At 36.5% G+C, this 12,000-nt stretch overlaps 1 protein-coding gene across 1 annotated transcript in view; it reads right to left on the bottom strand.

The window, feature by feature from the left end:
* Nucleotides 1-12,000, bottom strand: part of fat3a (FAT atypical cadherin 3a) — a 162,668-nt gene that overhangs the window by 58,408 nt on the left and 92,260 nt on the right. The window contains exons 5-7 of the mRNA XM_084127010.1: nucleotides 4,035-4,096; nucleotides 2,790-3,107; nucleotides 1,175-1,388 (exon numbers count right to left, since the gene is read on the bottom strand). Of these exons, the coding sequence (XP_083983136.1) occupies nucleotides 1,175-1,388; nucleotides 2,790-3,107; nucleotides 4,035-4,096 (594 nt within the window). The remainder of the gene's footprint in view (nucleotides 1-1,174; nucleotides 1,389-2,789; nucleotides 3,108-4,034; nucleotides 4,097-12,000) is intronic.

Here is a 12,000-nt window from a genome sequence, read left to right as displayed (position 1 = left end):
ATCGACAACTACACACGTCACATGACCACTCGACGTTACACTGCAATTAGCATGATCAACTTCACTTAGCTGTATTAATATTACTGTAAAACATTATTAATAGTAACACACTTTATAGTATTGTATGCATAATATAATATAATTAATATACTGTAATATAATATAATAAATATAATATAACATAATATATATTATATTATATTATAATAAAAAAGTCCATTTGTCTTTTTTACAATTAATTATTTAAAGGTTTAGTCGATTGTTTGTGAGTATACAAACCTTAAATCACCATAGATACAGACAGCGGCAAGCAATCGCCATGGTGACCGTGGGATGGCAAAAGATAGCAGTACAACGGCACAAATCATGCAGTGAACCACAAACATTCCCAGCAACTCTAACCCGTAATATCAAAACATACAGCCTTATTAATCTATAAGTGAATTTCACCTAACTGTCATCCTAAAATCAAATTTTAGATTTTTTACAAAAATTTCTTAAACTTAAACTTTAAAAGATGATCATTTTAAGCATTGTTAATCCCTGACATTTACTTGTCATGGTCCTTATTTGTTTTAGGATTAAACGGTTAGTTGACCCTAAAATGAAAATTATGTCATAATTTACTCCCCCTGGTGTTGTTCTAATGACGTATGCCATATTCTTTCTTTTTCAGACCACAAAAGGAGAAGTTTTTTTGAAAAAATGTCCAGCTTTTAAAAAGATGCAAAAGTATCACAGAACGGTCCCATGCGACGTGTGTCGAATATTCCAAGTGTTCAAGTGGGTATATGATAGAATTTGGTGAAAAACAAAATTAAATTTAATGCATTTAATGAAAATCCTGACCTTGGCCGTTGATCTTCTGTGCGCGACTACATGTTCACAAGACTATTAGCACCACAGTTCACTTCGACTCACCCAGAAAAACCACACAAGAAATCAAGATTAATTATATGGATGAGTGTGAATGGGACATTTAAAAAATAAATATAAAAAAATCTCATTTTGTGGTCTGAAAAAGAAAGAAAGGCTTAAAGCATTACAACACCAGGGTGAGTAAATTACGACTTGAATACTAAAAATCCACTTTCATAGCAATTCCATATCCTGCAACTAAAGTAATCTGAACTGCATACATCATCACATTAACATAAAGCATCCGACCACTCACCTGTGATGTCAAACCACAAGGAGGCGGAGCCTTGCTGTTGGGCGGACACCACGCCAACGATGTCCGCCACTTTGTCGGTTTCCATGACGGTGAAATTGTAAAGCTGCTCGTCGAAAGCGAGAGGCACGGGGCTGGGCGGAGGACGGCGGATCCACTCGATGTGCAGACGAGCAGTCGCCCAGCGCTGAGGGCGTCCATTATCCACAGCCTTCACCTGCGCGAACAAGTGGACATTAAAAGAACTGAACTGAAGTGAAAGATTGAACTAAAAATGGAGAAAATGCATCCAGTATTGACCTTTTGTTTTGAATGCAAACAAAAGAACAAACCTGTTACAAGAAGAAAAAAAAATTGAAAATGTCAACTCCCTCATTAAGAGAATTGAGCTGCTGTACGGGTCAAGGGAGTTTCACAAGAGCTGGAAATTATTATCCAAGAGTTCATATTTCACTTGAAATCTGGTGCGACTATTTCTTGTCCTTACATCAGATCATTTATATAATTTCAGTTTAAGAAAAAAAACATACACATATATTTATACCTATACCATTTTAAGGTGGTCAAGCTGGTTTATGGAACATGTTCTCTAGTTTGGTGCTGGTCTAACCGCTCTAACCAGCATGAGCAAGATAGTCTAAACCAAGCCCAGCTGGTATCTAGACCAGCTTGGATCAGCTGGAAAATTTCATTTAATTTAATTATTATATTATATTATATTATATTATATTATATTATATTATATTATATTATATTATATTATATTATATTATATCTTTTTACTTCTTTATTTAATTTCATTATTTAATTTCATTATTTAATTTCATTATTTAATTTCATTAATTAATTTCATTTCTTTCATTTCATTCCATTACTTCATCATTTAATTATTCCATTATTTCATTCTTTCATTTAATTTAATTTAATCATTTACTTTCATTTTTATTTCATTATTTCACCATTTCATCATATTTTATTTTATTTCATATTTTCATTTCATCATTTTATTTCATTTCATTTTTTTTATTTCATTTCATCTTATTATTTCATCTTATTATTTCATTTAATTATTTCATTTCATTTCATATCATTATTTCATTTGATTTAATTATTTCATTTAACTATTTCATTTCATTTTCATTATTCCATCATTTCATTTCATTATTCTATTTTATCTATTTTAATTATTTTATTTCATATTTATTTAATTTAATTATTTTATTTCATTTCATTTCAGTATTTCATTTCATTATTTAATTATTTATTTAATTTTATTTCATCATTTCATTTCATTTCATTTTTTTTCATTTTATTATTTCATTTCTTCATTTCATTTTATTTCATTTCATTATCTCATCTCATCCTATCTTTTATTTTATTTTATCTTATCTTATTTGTATTGTATTTTATTGTAACATACAATAAAGCACTGTATTTTATATTATAGTCACATTTGTTTCACAATGCCGAGAGCTTCTTGTAGAAGGTAAAGGGTCAAAGGTGACTCACGGTAAGAATATCAATCATATATATATGATATCAATGTCAATATGACAATATCAATGTTTCACAATGCTGAGAGCTTCTTGTAGAAGGTCAAGGGTCAAAGGTGACTCACGGTAAGAATATCATAGGTTCCGGCTGTGAACTGTTTCTTGGGAGATGAAACCACACCGGTTTTGGCATCGATCACGAACTTCCCATCCTCGTTTCCATCGACGATGCTGTAGGAGAGGTCAGCATTGGTGCCCTGGTCTTGGTCGTAGGCGAAGACGCGGTATATAGGAGCGCCCCGTTGCTTACGGGTGCGCTCGGGTAAACGGACCTGGTACATCTTCTCTGGAAATGTTGGTTTGTTATCGTTAACATCCAACACCTGGATCACCACCCAAACTGTGGTGTGCCTGGGAGAAGGACCACCATCAGATACGGTCACCTGGACACAAAACCACAGCCATGACCATACAGATAAAACATTCGCATTCAAAACACTACTGTTCAAAAGCTTGCAATCCACAGTAAAATCAGATTATAGATGGACGGGAAAGGCGAAAAGAGATTATCTTTAAGCATCAACATCATTTTTCTCTCGGTAGAACGGATTGATGAGTCATGTTCGGCTTTTCTCTCATTTCCTGTTTCTGACATTCTATCCATTTTTCTTTTTCATTAGCAAAACATGCCCATCGCTCATCCACCAATCAGCACGGCCGCACATGGCTGCCGGCCAATCAGGGGACTGTGGTGAACTGTGAAGGAACATTCAAATGATATCATTAAAAACAAAAGACACGGTGTGCGCCATCCATCTCAGCAGGAACAACAGAACGATTAATTCAATTCACTTTATTCATTTCCTTTCACGGATACAGACTGCTGTGCCACGCCTGTACAAATTCAATCTGTCTGTCTGAGAGAGAAAGAGAGTGAGCGAGTGAGCAATAAATGAGAAAAAAGAGGGGGGTTGTAATAAATTAAAGGGGCGTTTGGTCTTTGTAATGTTTGGGTGTCAAGGGATCACACGGTGAACAGGCAACATAATGTGATTGACAAGTTTGTTCTCAAAAGATCAACACGACAAAATCTCTTTTATTACAAACACACTGGCAATCGTTCGCACACATCTCTTTCACACTAACATGCAAACAGACCAGCTGAGTGAAACATTTTACATTTCAAACAGGCATTCAGATTCAGTCAGAACACGTAGATAATCTTGAGTTTATAAGAAGTGGAAAATGTTGTTATTCTCCCGTCCCTCACAAAATTGATCTGCAATTTGGAGGTAGTGCAAATTAGCATGGATTGCAGCTCTCACACCTGATGTGTGTTTGTGTGAAACGTGGGTTAGCATGTGTCTCACCTCCAGTACGTGCTCAGCCTGTTGTTCGCGGTCCAGCTTCCGAGAGGTTGTGGTGATCAGACCTGCAAAACACAAAATCACTCATTTTAGCAGGCTCTTTAGAAATATCCCTTGACCCAACCGCTCGTACAGTCTGTAAATACAACCAAAGGCACTGATTTAAACGTACGCTATGTAATTTTATTCGCCACTAGGGGTCGCTAACCTCTTACAATAACAAAGGCGTAGTTTGATGACGCAACATTTGCTAAGAACTATGGATCTTGTCGTCAACGTCAAGCCGACCGATCTAATAATGTTTATGGATGAGTGAATACATCGATGCTTTTATCATGACTGTGATATGAAGCAGTTCGGGATTGCTAAGCGACAGCTATCAGTTCCACACGCGACGCGAGTCCTGCGGATATAACAGTTAAAAGGAATATGGACATTTCATTCTACCGAACTACACGCAAACCAGAATTACAACTCACAGGTCAGTTTATTAGACAAATTAAACTTGTGAGGTAACGCAGCGCTGTTTCACTTGGTCTAACATTACACTAGCACACTAAACTGCATGTGAATGTGTTGAAATGTAGCAGCTATGTGTTAGTTTGTCTGTATGAGACTAGCAGTAAGCTAGATCAACATTAGAATAACATACAGATCACATTCTAACATTTTATCATTGTTGAACTATATAACATTGATTAGTTTTATGTAAATGTGCTCACCTGTTTAATAAAGTACATGCAGGAGCGGTCGAAGTCTCGGACGTGGAGCTATCGTTTATATACTGTCTATGGGAGCTCTCGGCATCTCGAAAACACCGCGCTGATATTGATTCTCGTTTTAGTTCTCCTTTTTTATCCAAAGTCTGCTTGCCATGGTCCATAATGTTTGAACGAAACAACAACAGCGTGCAAATAGACATTGCAAACGACATTGTCCACGTCTGTCGCCTTGGTTACTATCAGAGGGCTCTGGTTACCATGGCAGTACGAGCCTGGTATGAGCGGAAACCAGGGACAACGCGGATATGACGCCATTGACTGCGACGAAACGGAAATAAAGAAACGTGCCGTGTCTTCGAATTAAATAAAAATTTCTCCTGGTTTGAAAGTTGTTGGAAACAGTTGGGATAATGTAAGTACACAAAAAAAAAAAAATATATATAACACAGATATAGTGATTTTTGCTATTTTTAAAGCAAAAAAGTTACATATTGTGCCTTTAAGTTTCACAACCTTCAAGCCAAACAGGTAGAAAAACTTCAACACCCATAATGCACTTGGGCATGTTGCTGTCCAAAGCCCCTCCCACCAGTCTTCTATGGATACACTTACCAGACTCAAATACTGCCTTGCTTTAGTAGGAAATACTTCCTAGCAAACTTTTAGTCATAATAGTGTTGACTATTGTATTGTTCCCGGTGCAAGAATTCAAAGGGAAAACGTTTAGCGGGAACGAGTTACTTTCGTTTCCAGCGAAGGATCCAGTGTGCGAAGGGGGTAGGCAGCGGCTAAAGGCTGCAAAGTGTGGTAAATACGAGAACAGTGCAACAGACAATCTGAAAACCCTGTGTTTCAAGTCAATATTTCAAACTGGATGACCACGAACACAGTGCTTCAGGCCAAACAAAGGGGGAAACTGAAAGAAACTGCCGATCCATCAGTTCTCCCTGAAGCAAAACTCTGTCTTGTTCAGGTAAGAAAGCCATAGACATGTTGCCATAGTGTTCTGTTTACACCATAATGCTGTTGACAAAGTACGACACAGGTTTCAGTGATGATCCGATGGACGATTTTGCCAAGTAAGACATGTTCCTGGATCAACATATTTTGTTGATCCTGGAACAACATTCCTCTCCGAAAATGTAGTCCTAATCATATCCCTACCCCAAAACCTAACTCTACCCATAACTCCTCCCTAAAATCAGTAATGATAAATAAAGTATTTTTTTTATTATTTCATTAAGAGTTTCGTGTTACAAAGACTTTTTTTCTTTCAAGCAATATCATGTGTGTGTGTGTATATATATATATATATATATATATATATATATATATATATAAACTTTATATATATATATATATATAAACTTTATATATACACACACTGTACATGATATTATGCTATCACTTTCAGAGCCGTACGGTTGTGCTCCTGCAGTAATGCGCTCTGTGGCATGTCAAAGTGCCTGCAGTTCCTTAAGTATGCCTTCTGATCAGGCACATCCCAGGGCGCCCCATCACTGACCCATATCAGAGATGAAGAGAGACACAAGGAGGAAGAGAAAGAGAGGGGGCGGCTGTGTTGAATCAAGCCACAGTGGAGCAGGGCACTCGTTCTGAGAGAGAGAAAAAACAGAAGGGTAAAGCACAAAAGGGGAGAAAGCGAGAGGCGGGGGACATGAGGGCCAACAAAAAGACCAGAGACAAAAGTTTGCTGATGACATCATGCCTGTAACACACACACACACATATACACACACACTCCGATTGAGGTCACGTCAGATAACACAGCCATACATCTTGAAAAAAAAAACTTGCTAGATAAAAGCCTAATTTAACATTTGATGATGCCGAGTTAAAAAAAAAAACAATAAAAACCTTCCATCACATATTTATTTCACAAAATAAGCATGAAGATTTCTCAAATCATAAAAAACAGCTGAAAGAATAAATAAATAAATTCTAACCTGGCTCTGAGGAAGTTATGAATCATGTATTTGTGGCAGTTTTTCCTGGTGGTTAAAGTCACTATAAAATCAGAATTGACAAATCTTGTTTTGTTTTTTAAATGGAATATTGCAGTATTTATTATAACTGATTTATGGTCCCTCATACTCTTAATCAAAATAACTTCCCCTCCCTCTTGCAGCTCATCTCTTCTCTTCTCTGATGATGTGTTTACTGACACAAGGGCGGGGCAACCTGTCACTCACATGAGATCCACCAATAGCAAACCACAACCATCCAATCAATTCCCAACATACAAAATCAAGTCCCGCCCTGCATTGGTTCTTGACTCACTCAAATATAAATCACAGAGAAAAAGACTACCGCAACTTCCATTTCATGTCAACTTTAAGGGATAATACAAAAAACCTGTTTTGTGAGAAAGTATGAGGTACTAGAGCAAAAAAAAAAAGCTGATGTAATTGGTGTACCTGAATGGGGTTTACTAGTTTTGGCGGGCAAAAGCCCGTCGACGGAGGGGGTCTTAACGTCTCCAGACTTCTGAACTCACTGTCATGGCAACCAGAGGCTCAGTTACACAGCTACCGCTCTGGACCAGTGTGTGTGGGAAAGTAAGTCCTCATACAGGGGGAAAATGGACGGATTAGAGCTCAAATGTTGGACGCCGAACACTCGCGCACACCCACACATGCTGTTAATGCGACGTCTATAATATAGAGTACTCAAAAAACAAATCAACATAAAATCCGCCACAAACAAATCCCCAGACACACACTTTTATAGGTGAAACTCTCTCTTAACCTACTTTTAACTAACAGCAATGGATCCGCTAATGAGGGAGTCTTTGTATAAGGATCCAATCAGTATGTGTGTGAGAAAGAAAGAGTGTGTGCGTAGCTGAAGAACAGCTGCATTCATTGGAATTAGCATATTAATTAGAGACGAGTGATTACAAGCAATTAACTAAAGTAGCAATAGCATGAGCGGTATACAACAGCAAACCTATACAGGCCAGTTATCTGTTGCGTTTAGAATATGCATGAGCTGTAGTTTCCTTTATCAACATGGCAGTGGAATTTATTTCGCGCTGCATTCGTCCTTGTTTGCATGTGTACAAACTATAGTCATTAAAGGTCCACACGGAGGCGTTGCCTTGTGTTCCCAAGAAACTCATTGGGGATAAAAATAACATCAAATCCTCTGGAAATTGCCGGTGTTGCGTGTGTTTTGTGTGCGTCAAATGGCTGCAGGTGGGAAACTGGCCCATTTGAGTGCGCCTGTGATTCATTGACGGAGTCCATGTTTTTCGCCGTCATAAATTCCAAAGACACGCGCACCAGAGGAACATAAACGGGCCGCACACACGCTGAGATCACACTGTATCTATAAATCAACAGCAGTCTGAAGAAGACAAAGAACCGAGAGAGTGACAGATATCACCAGAGAGCCAGGAACTGAGAATGAGCAATTTATGCTGGGTTTTAAATTACACGTTTTTCTCTAAATGTCAAAACGGCATCCATAATTTAAAGCGAGCTTTTGCACTGTCGTTTGTGCAAATTTGAAAATGTAGCAGTCTTAAGGCCCGTAGACAGCAAGAACGGTAACTATTACGATATCCATATTAGCGTCCAATGTACACTATCATTCTGTTTATTTCAAGTGTGCACTGCAGTTGTATCGTCTGCCGCTTTGAATGCTCAAGCTCTTAATCGAGTGCAACAGTCTGGTCCTGGAAGTAAAAACTCCATTCATTTTCATTCATTATTAACAAACCTAATCTGAGTTATGAGGTTGTTCATAGTGAAAAACTACATTACCCATGATGCTGTGCAGAAGCACTGCGACTGATGCAAGTTGTAATCAATGTTCTTAAATGAGTAGTTTTATAGTTATCCATCATTTTTAATTTGATTATGCTGTTCGCAATGCTTCATGGGATTGTAGTTTCTTGTGAGTTATAAAGTCCAATTCTAAGGAAAAAAGACTGACCTTTTTTTCCTCAGAATTGCGACTTTATATCATGCAATTCTGACTTTATATCTCACAATTGCGTGTTATAAAGTCAGAATTGCGATATATAAACACGCAATTCTGAGAAAAAAGTAATAAAGTGCCTCTTAAAGTGTAATAAAGTAATAAATTCCAAATTTTGAGTTTATTTCTTGCAATTTATTTCTTGCGACTTTATATCACGCAATTCTGACTTTATACAGTAGCTCGCAATTTCGACTATATCACTCAATTTTGACTTTATAACTCACAATTGCGACTTTCTATCACGCAATTCTGACTTTATAACTTGCAATTGCGACTTTATATCGCACAATTCTGACTTTATAACACACAATTGCGACTTTATATCACGGAATTCTGACTTTATAACTCGCAATTGCGACTTTATATCAGGCAATTCTGACTTTATAACTCGCAATTTCAACTTTATATCACTCAATTCTGACTTTATAACTCGCAATTTCAACTTTATATCACTCAATTCTGACTTTATAACTCGCAATTGCGACTTTATATCAGGCAATTCTGACTTTATAACTCGCAATTGCGACTTTATATCAGGCAATTCTGACTTTATAACTCGCAATTTCAACTTTATATCACTCAATTCTGACTTTATGACTCACAATTGCGACTTTATATCATGCAATTCTGACTTTATGACTCACAATTGCGACTTTATATCACGCAATTCTGACTTTATGACTCACAATTACGACTTTATATCATGCAATTCTGACTTTATGACTCACAATTGCGACTTTATATGATGCAATTCTGACTTTATGACTCACAATTGCGACTTTATTTCACGCAATTCTGACTCTGTAACACAAATTCGACTTTATATCAGGCAATTCTGACTTTATAACTCGCAATTGCGACTTTATATCGCACAATTCTGACTTTATAACACACAATTGTGACTTTATATCAGGCAATTCTGACTCTGTAATACACACATTCGACTTTATATCATGCAATTCTGACTTTATGACTCACAATTGCGACTTTATTTCACGCAATTCTGACTCTGTAACACAAATTCAACTTTATACAGTATCAGGCAATTCTGACTTTGTAACTCGCAATTTCGACTTTTTCTATCACGCAATTCTGGCTTTATAACTCGCAATTGCGACTTTATTTCACGCAATTCTGACTGTAACACAAATTCGACTTTATATCAGGCAATTCTGACTTTATAACACACAATTGCGACTTTATATCGCACAATTCTGACTTTATAACACACAATTGCGACTTTATATCACGGAATTCTGACTTTATAACTCGCAATTGCGACTTTATATCAGGCAATTCTGACTTTATAACACACAATTGCGACTTTATATCACTCAATTCTGACTTTATAACTCGCAATTTCAACTTTATATCACTCAATTCTGACTTTATAACTCGCAATTTCAACTTTATATCACTCAATTCTGACTTTATGACTCACAATTGCGACTTTATATCACGCAATTCTGACTTTTATGACTCACAATTGCGACTTTATATGATGCAATTCTGACTTTATGACTCACAATTGCGACTTTATTTCACGCAATTCTGACTCTGTAACACAAATTCGACTTTATATCAGGCAATTCTGACTTTATAACTCGCAATTGCGACTTTATATCGCACAATTCTGACTTTATAACACACAATTGTGACTTTATATCAGGCAATTCTGACTCTGTAATACACACATTCGACTTTATATCATGCAATTCTGACTTTATGACTCACAATTGCGACTTTATTTCACGCAATTCTGACTCTGTAACACAAATTCAACTTTATACAGTATCAGGCAATTCTGACTTTGTAACTCGCAATTTCGACTTTTTCTATCACGCAATTCTGGCTTTATAACTCGCAATTGCGACTTTATATCACTCAATTCTGACTTTATAACACACAATTGCGACTTTATATCACTCAATTCTGACTTTATAACTCGCAATTTCAACTTTATATCACTCAATTCTGACTTTATAACTCGCAATTTCAACTTTATATCACTCAATTCTGACTTTATGACTCACAATTGCGACTTTATATCACGCAATTCTGACTTTTATGACTCACAATTGCGACTTTATATGATGCAATTCTGACTTTATGACTCACAATTGCGACTTTATTTCACGCAATTCTGACTCTGTAACACAAATTCAACTTTATACAGTATCAGGCAATTCTGACTTTGTAACTCGCAATTTCGACTTTTTCTATCACGCAATTCTGGCTTTATAACTCGCAATTGCGACTTTATATCACTCAATTCTGACTTTATAACTCGCAATTTCGACTTTATATCAGGCAATTCTGACTTTATGACTCACAATTGCGACTTTATTTCACGCAATTCTGACTCTGTAACACAAATTCGACTTTATATCAGGCAATTCTGACTTTATAACACAACTGCGACTTTATATCACGCAATTCTGACTCTGTAACACACAAATTTGACTTTATATCACGCAATTCTGACTTTATTTTACGCAATTGCGACTTTATTTTACGCAATTCTGACTTTATAACTCATAATTGCGACTTTACATCTCGAAACAAGCTTCCATACGAATTTCATATTTCAAACTATTTTTATAAAAAAAAAAATTGCCAGTGTAGATATATTAAATTATTAAGCCATGATTCATTTTGTGATTCCAGAGTTTAAAGTACTGTATATGTTCTTCAAGTACAAAAACAGTGATTTTGCTAGTTTACGCTAGTGTTCTCAGACTTTTAGAGCCCAACTTGCAATGCATTGGTCATGCTTGCTTTCATACGTTTTTTTTCTTTTTCTGAGTATATCAATGGCCTAATTCTGTCAGTGCATTACAGATAAAACATCACTAGTGAAGTACTTTAAAGATATAGCTTCTTACTGCTCTTCAGGCCATTTTATCTCAGAAATGACGAATGATGCTATAGATAAAACTCTGGCAGACATCTATTATTCCAAATGATCCATTATAGAGGATAATCAGAAAGATCGTAATCATGGAGAGCAGGGCAGAGCTGATCCAGGAGCAGTTGTGGCGAAACGTGGATCTCTGCACCGTACGACTGGTTCAGGAACAGTGAAAACGGTGTTTACATGCTGTAGAAGATGCAGCAGACATAGAGAGAGCTATTCTTAGAGTCTTTCATCATGAGGAGGAAGACAGAACAGAGGAAGAGGGAGATGGAAGGATGTTAAAGAGTCGCAGGGGGATGGAATGGAAGAGTAAGAAACGGAG

The sequence above is a fragment of the Abramis brama genome (assembly GCF_963993115.1).
Source record: "Abramis brama genome assembly, chromosome: 10".
NCBI classification, from domain to species: domain Eukaryota; kingdom Metazoa; phylum Chordata; class Actinopteri; order Cypriniformes; family Leuciscidae; genus Abramis; species Abramis brama.
This window is presented reverse-complemented; position numbering and strand designations above follow the sequence as displayed.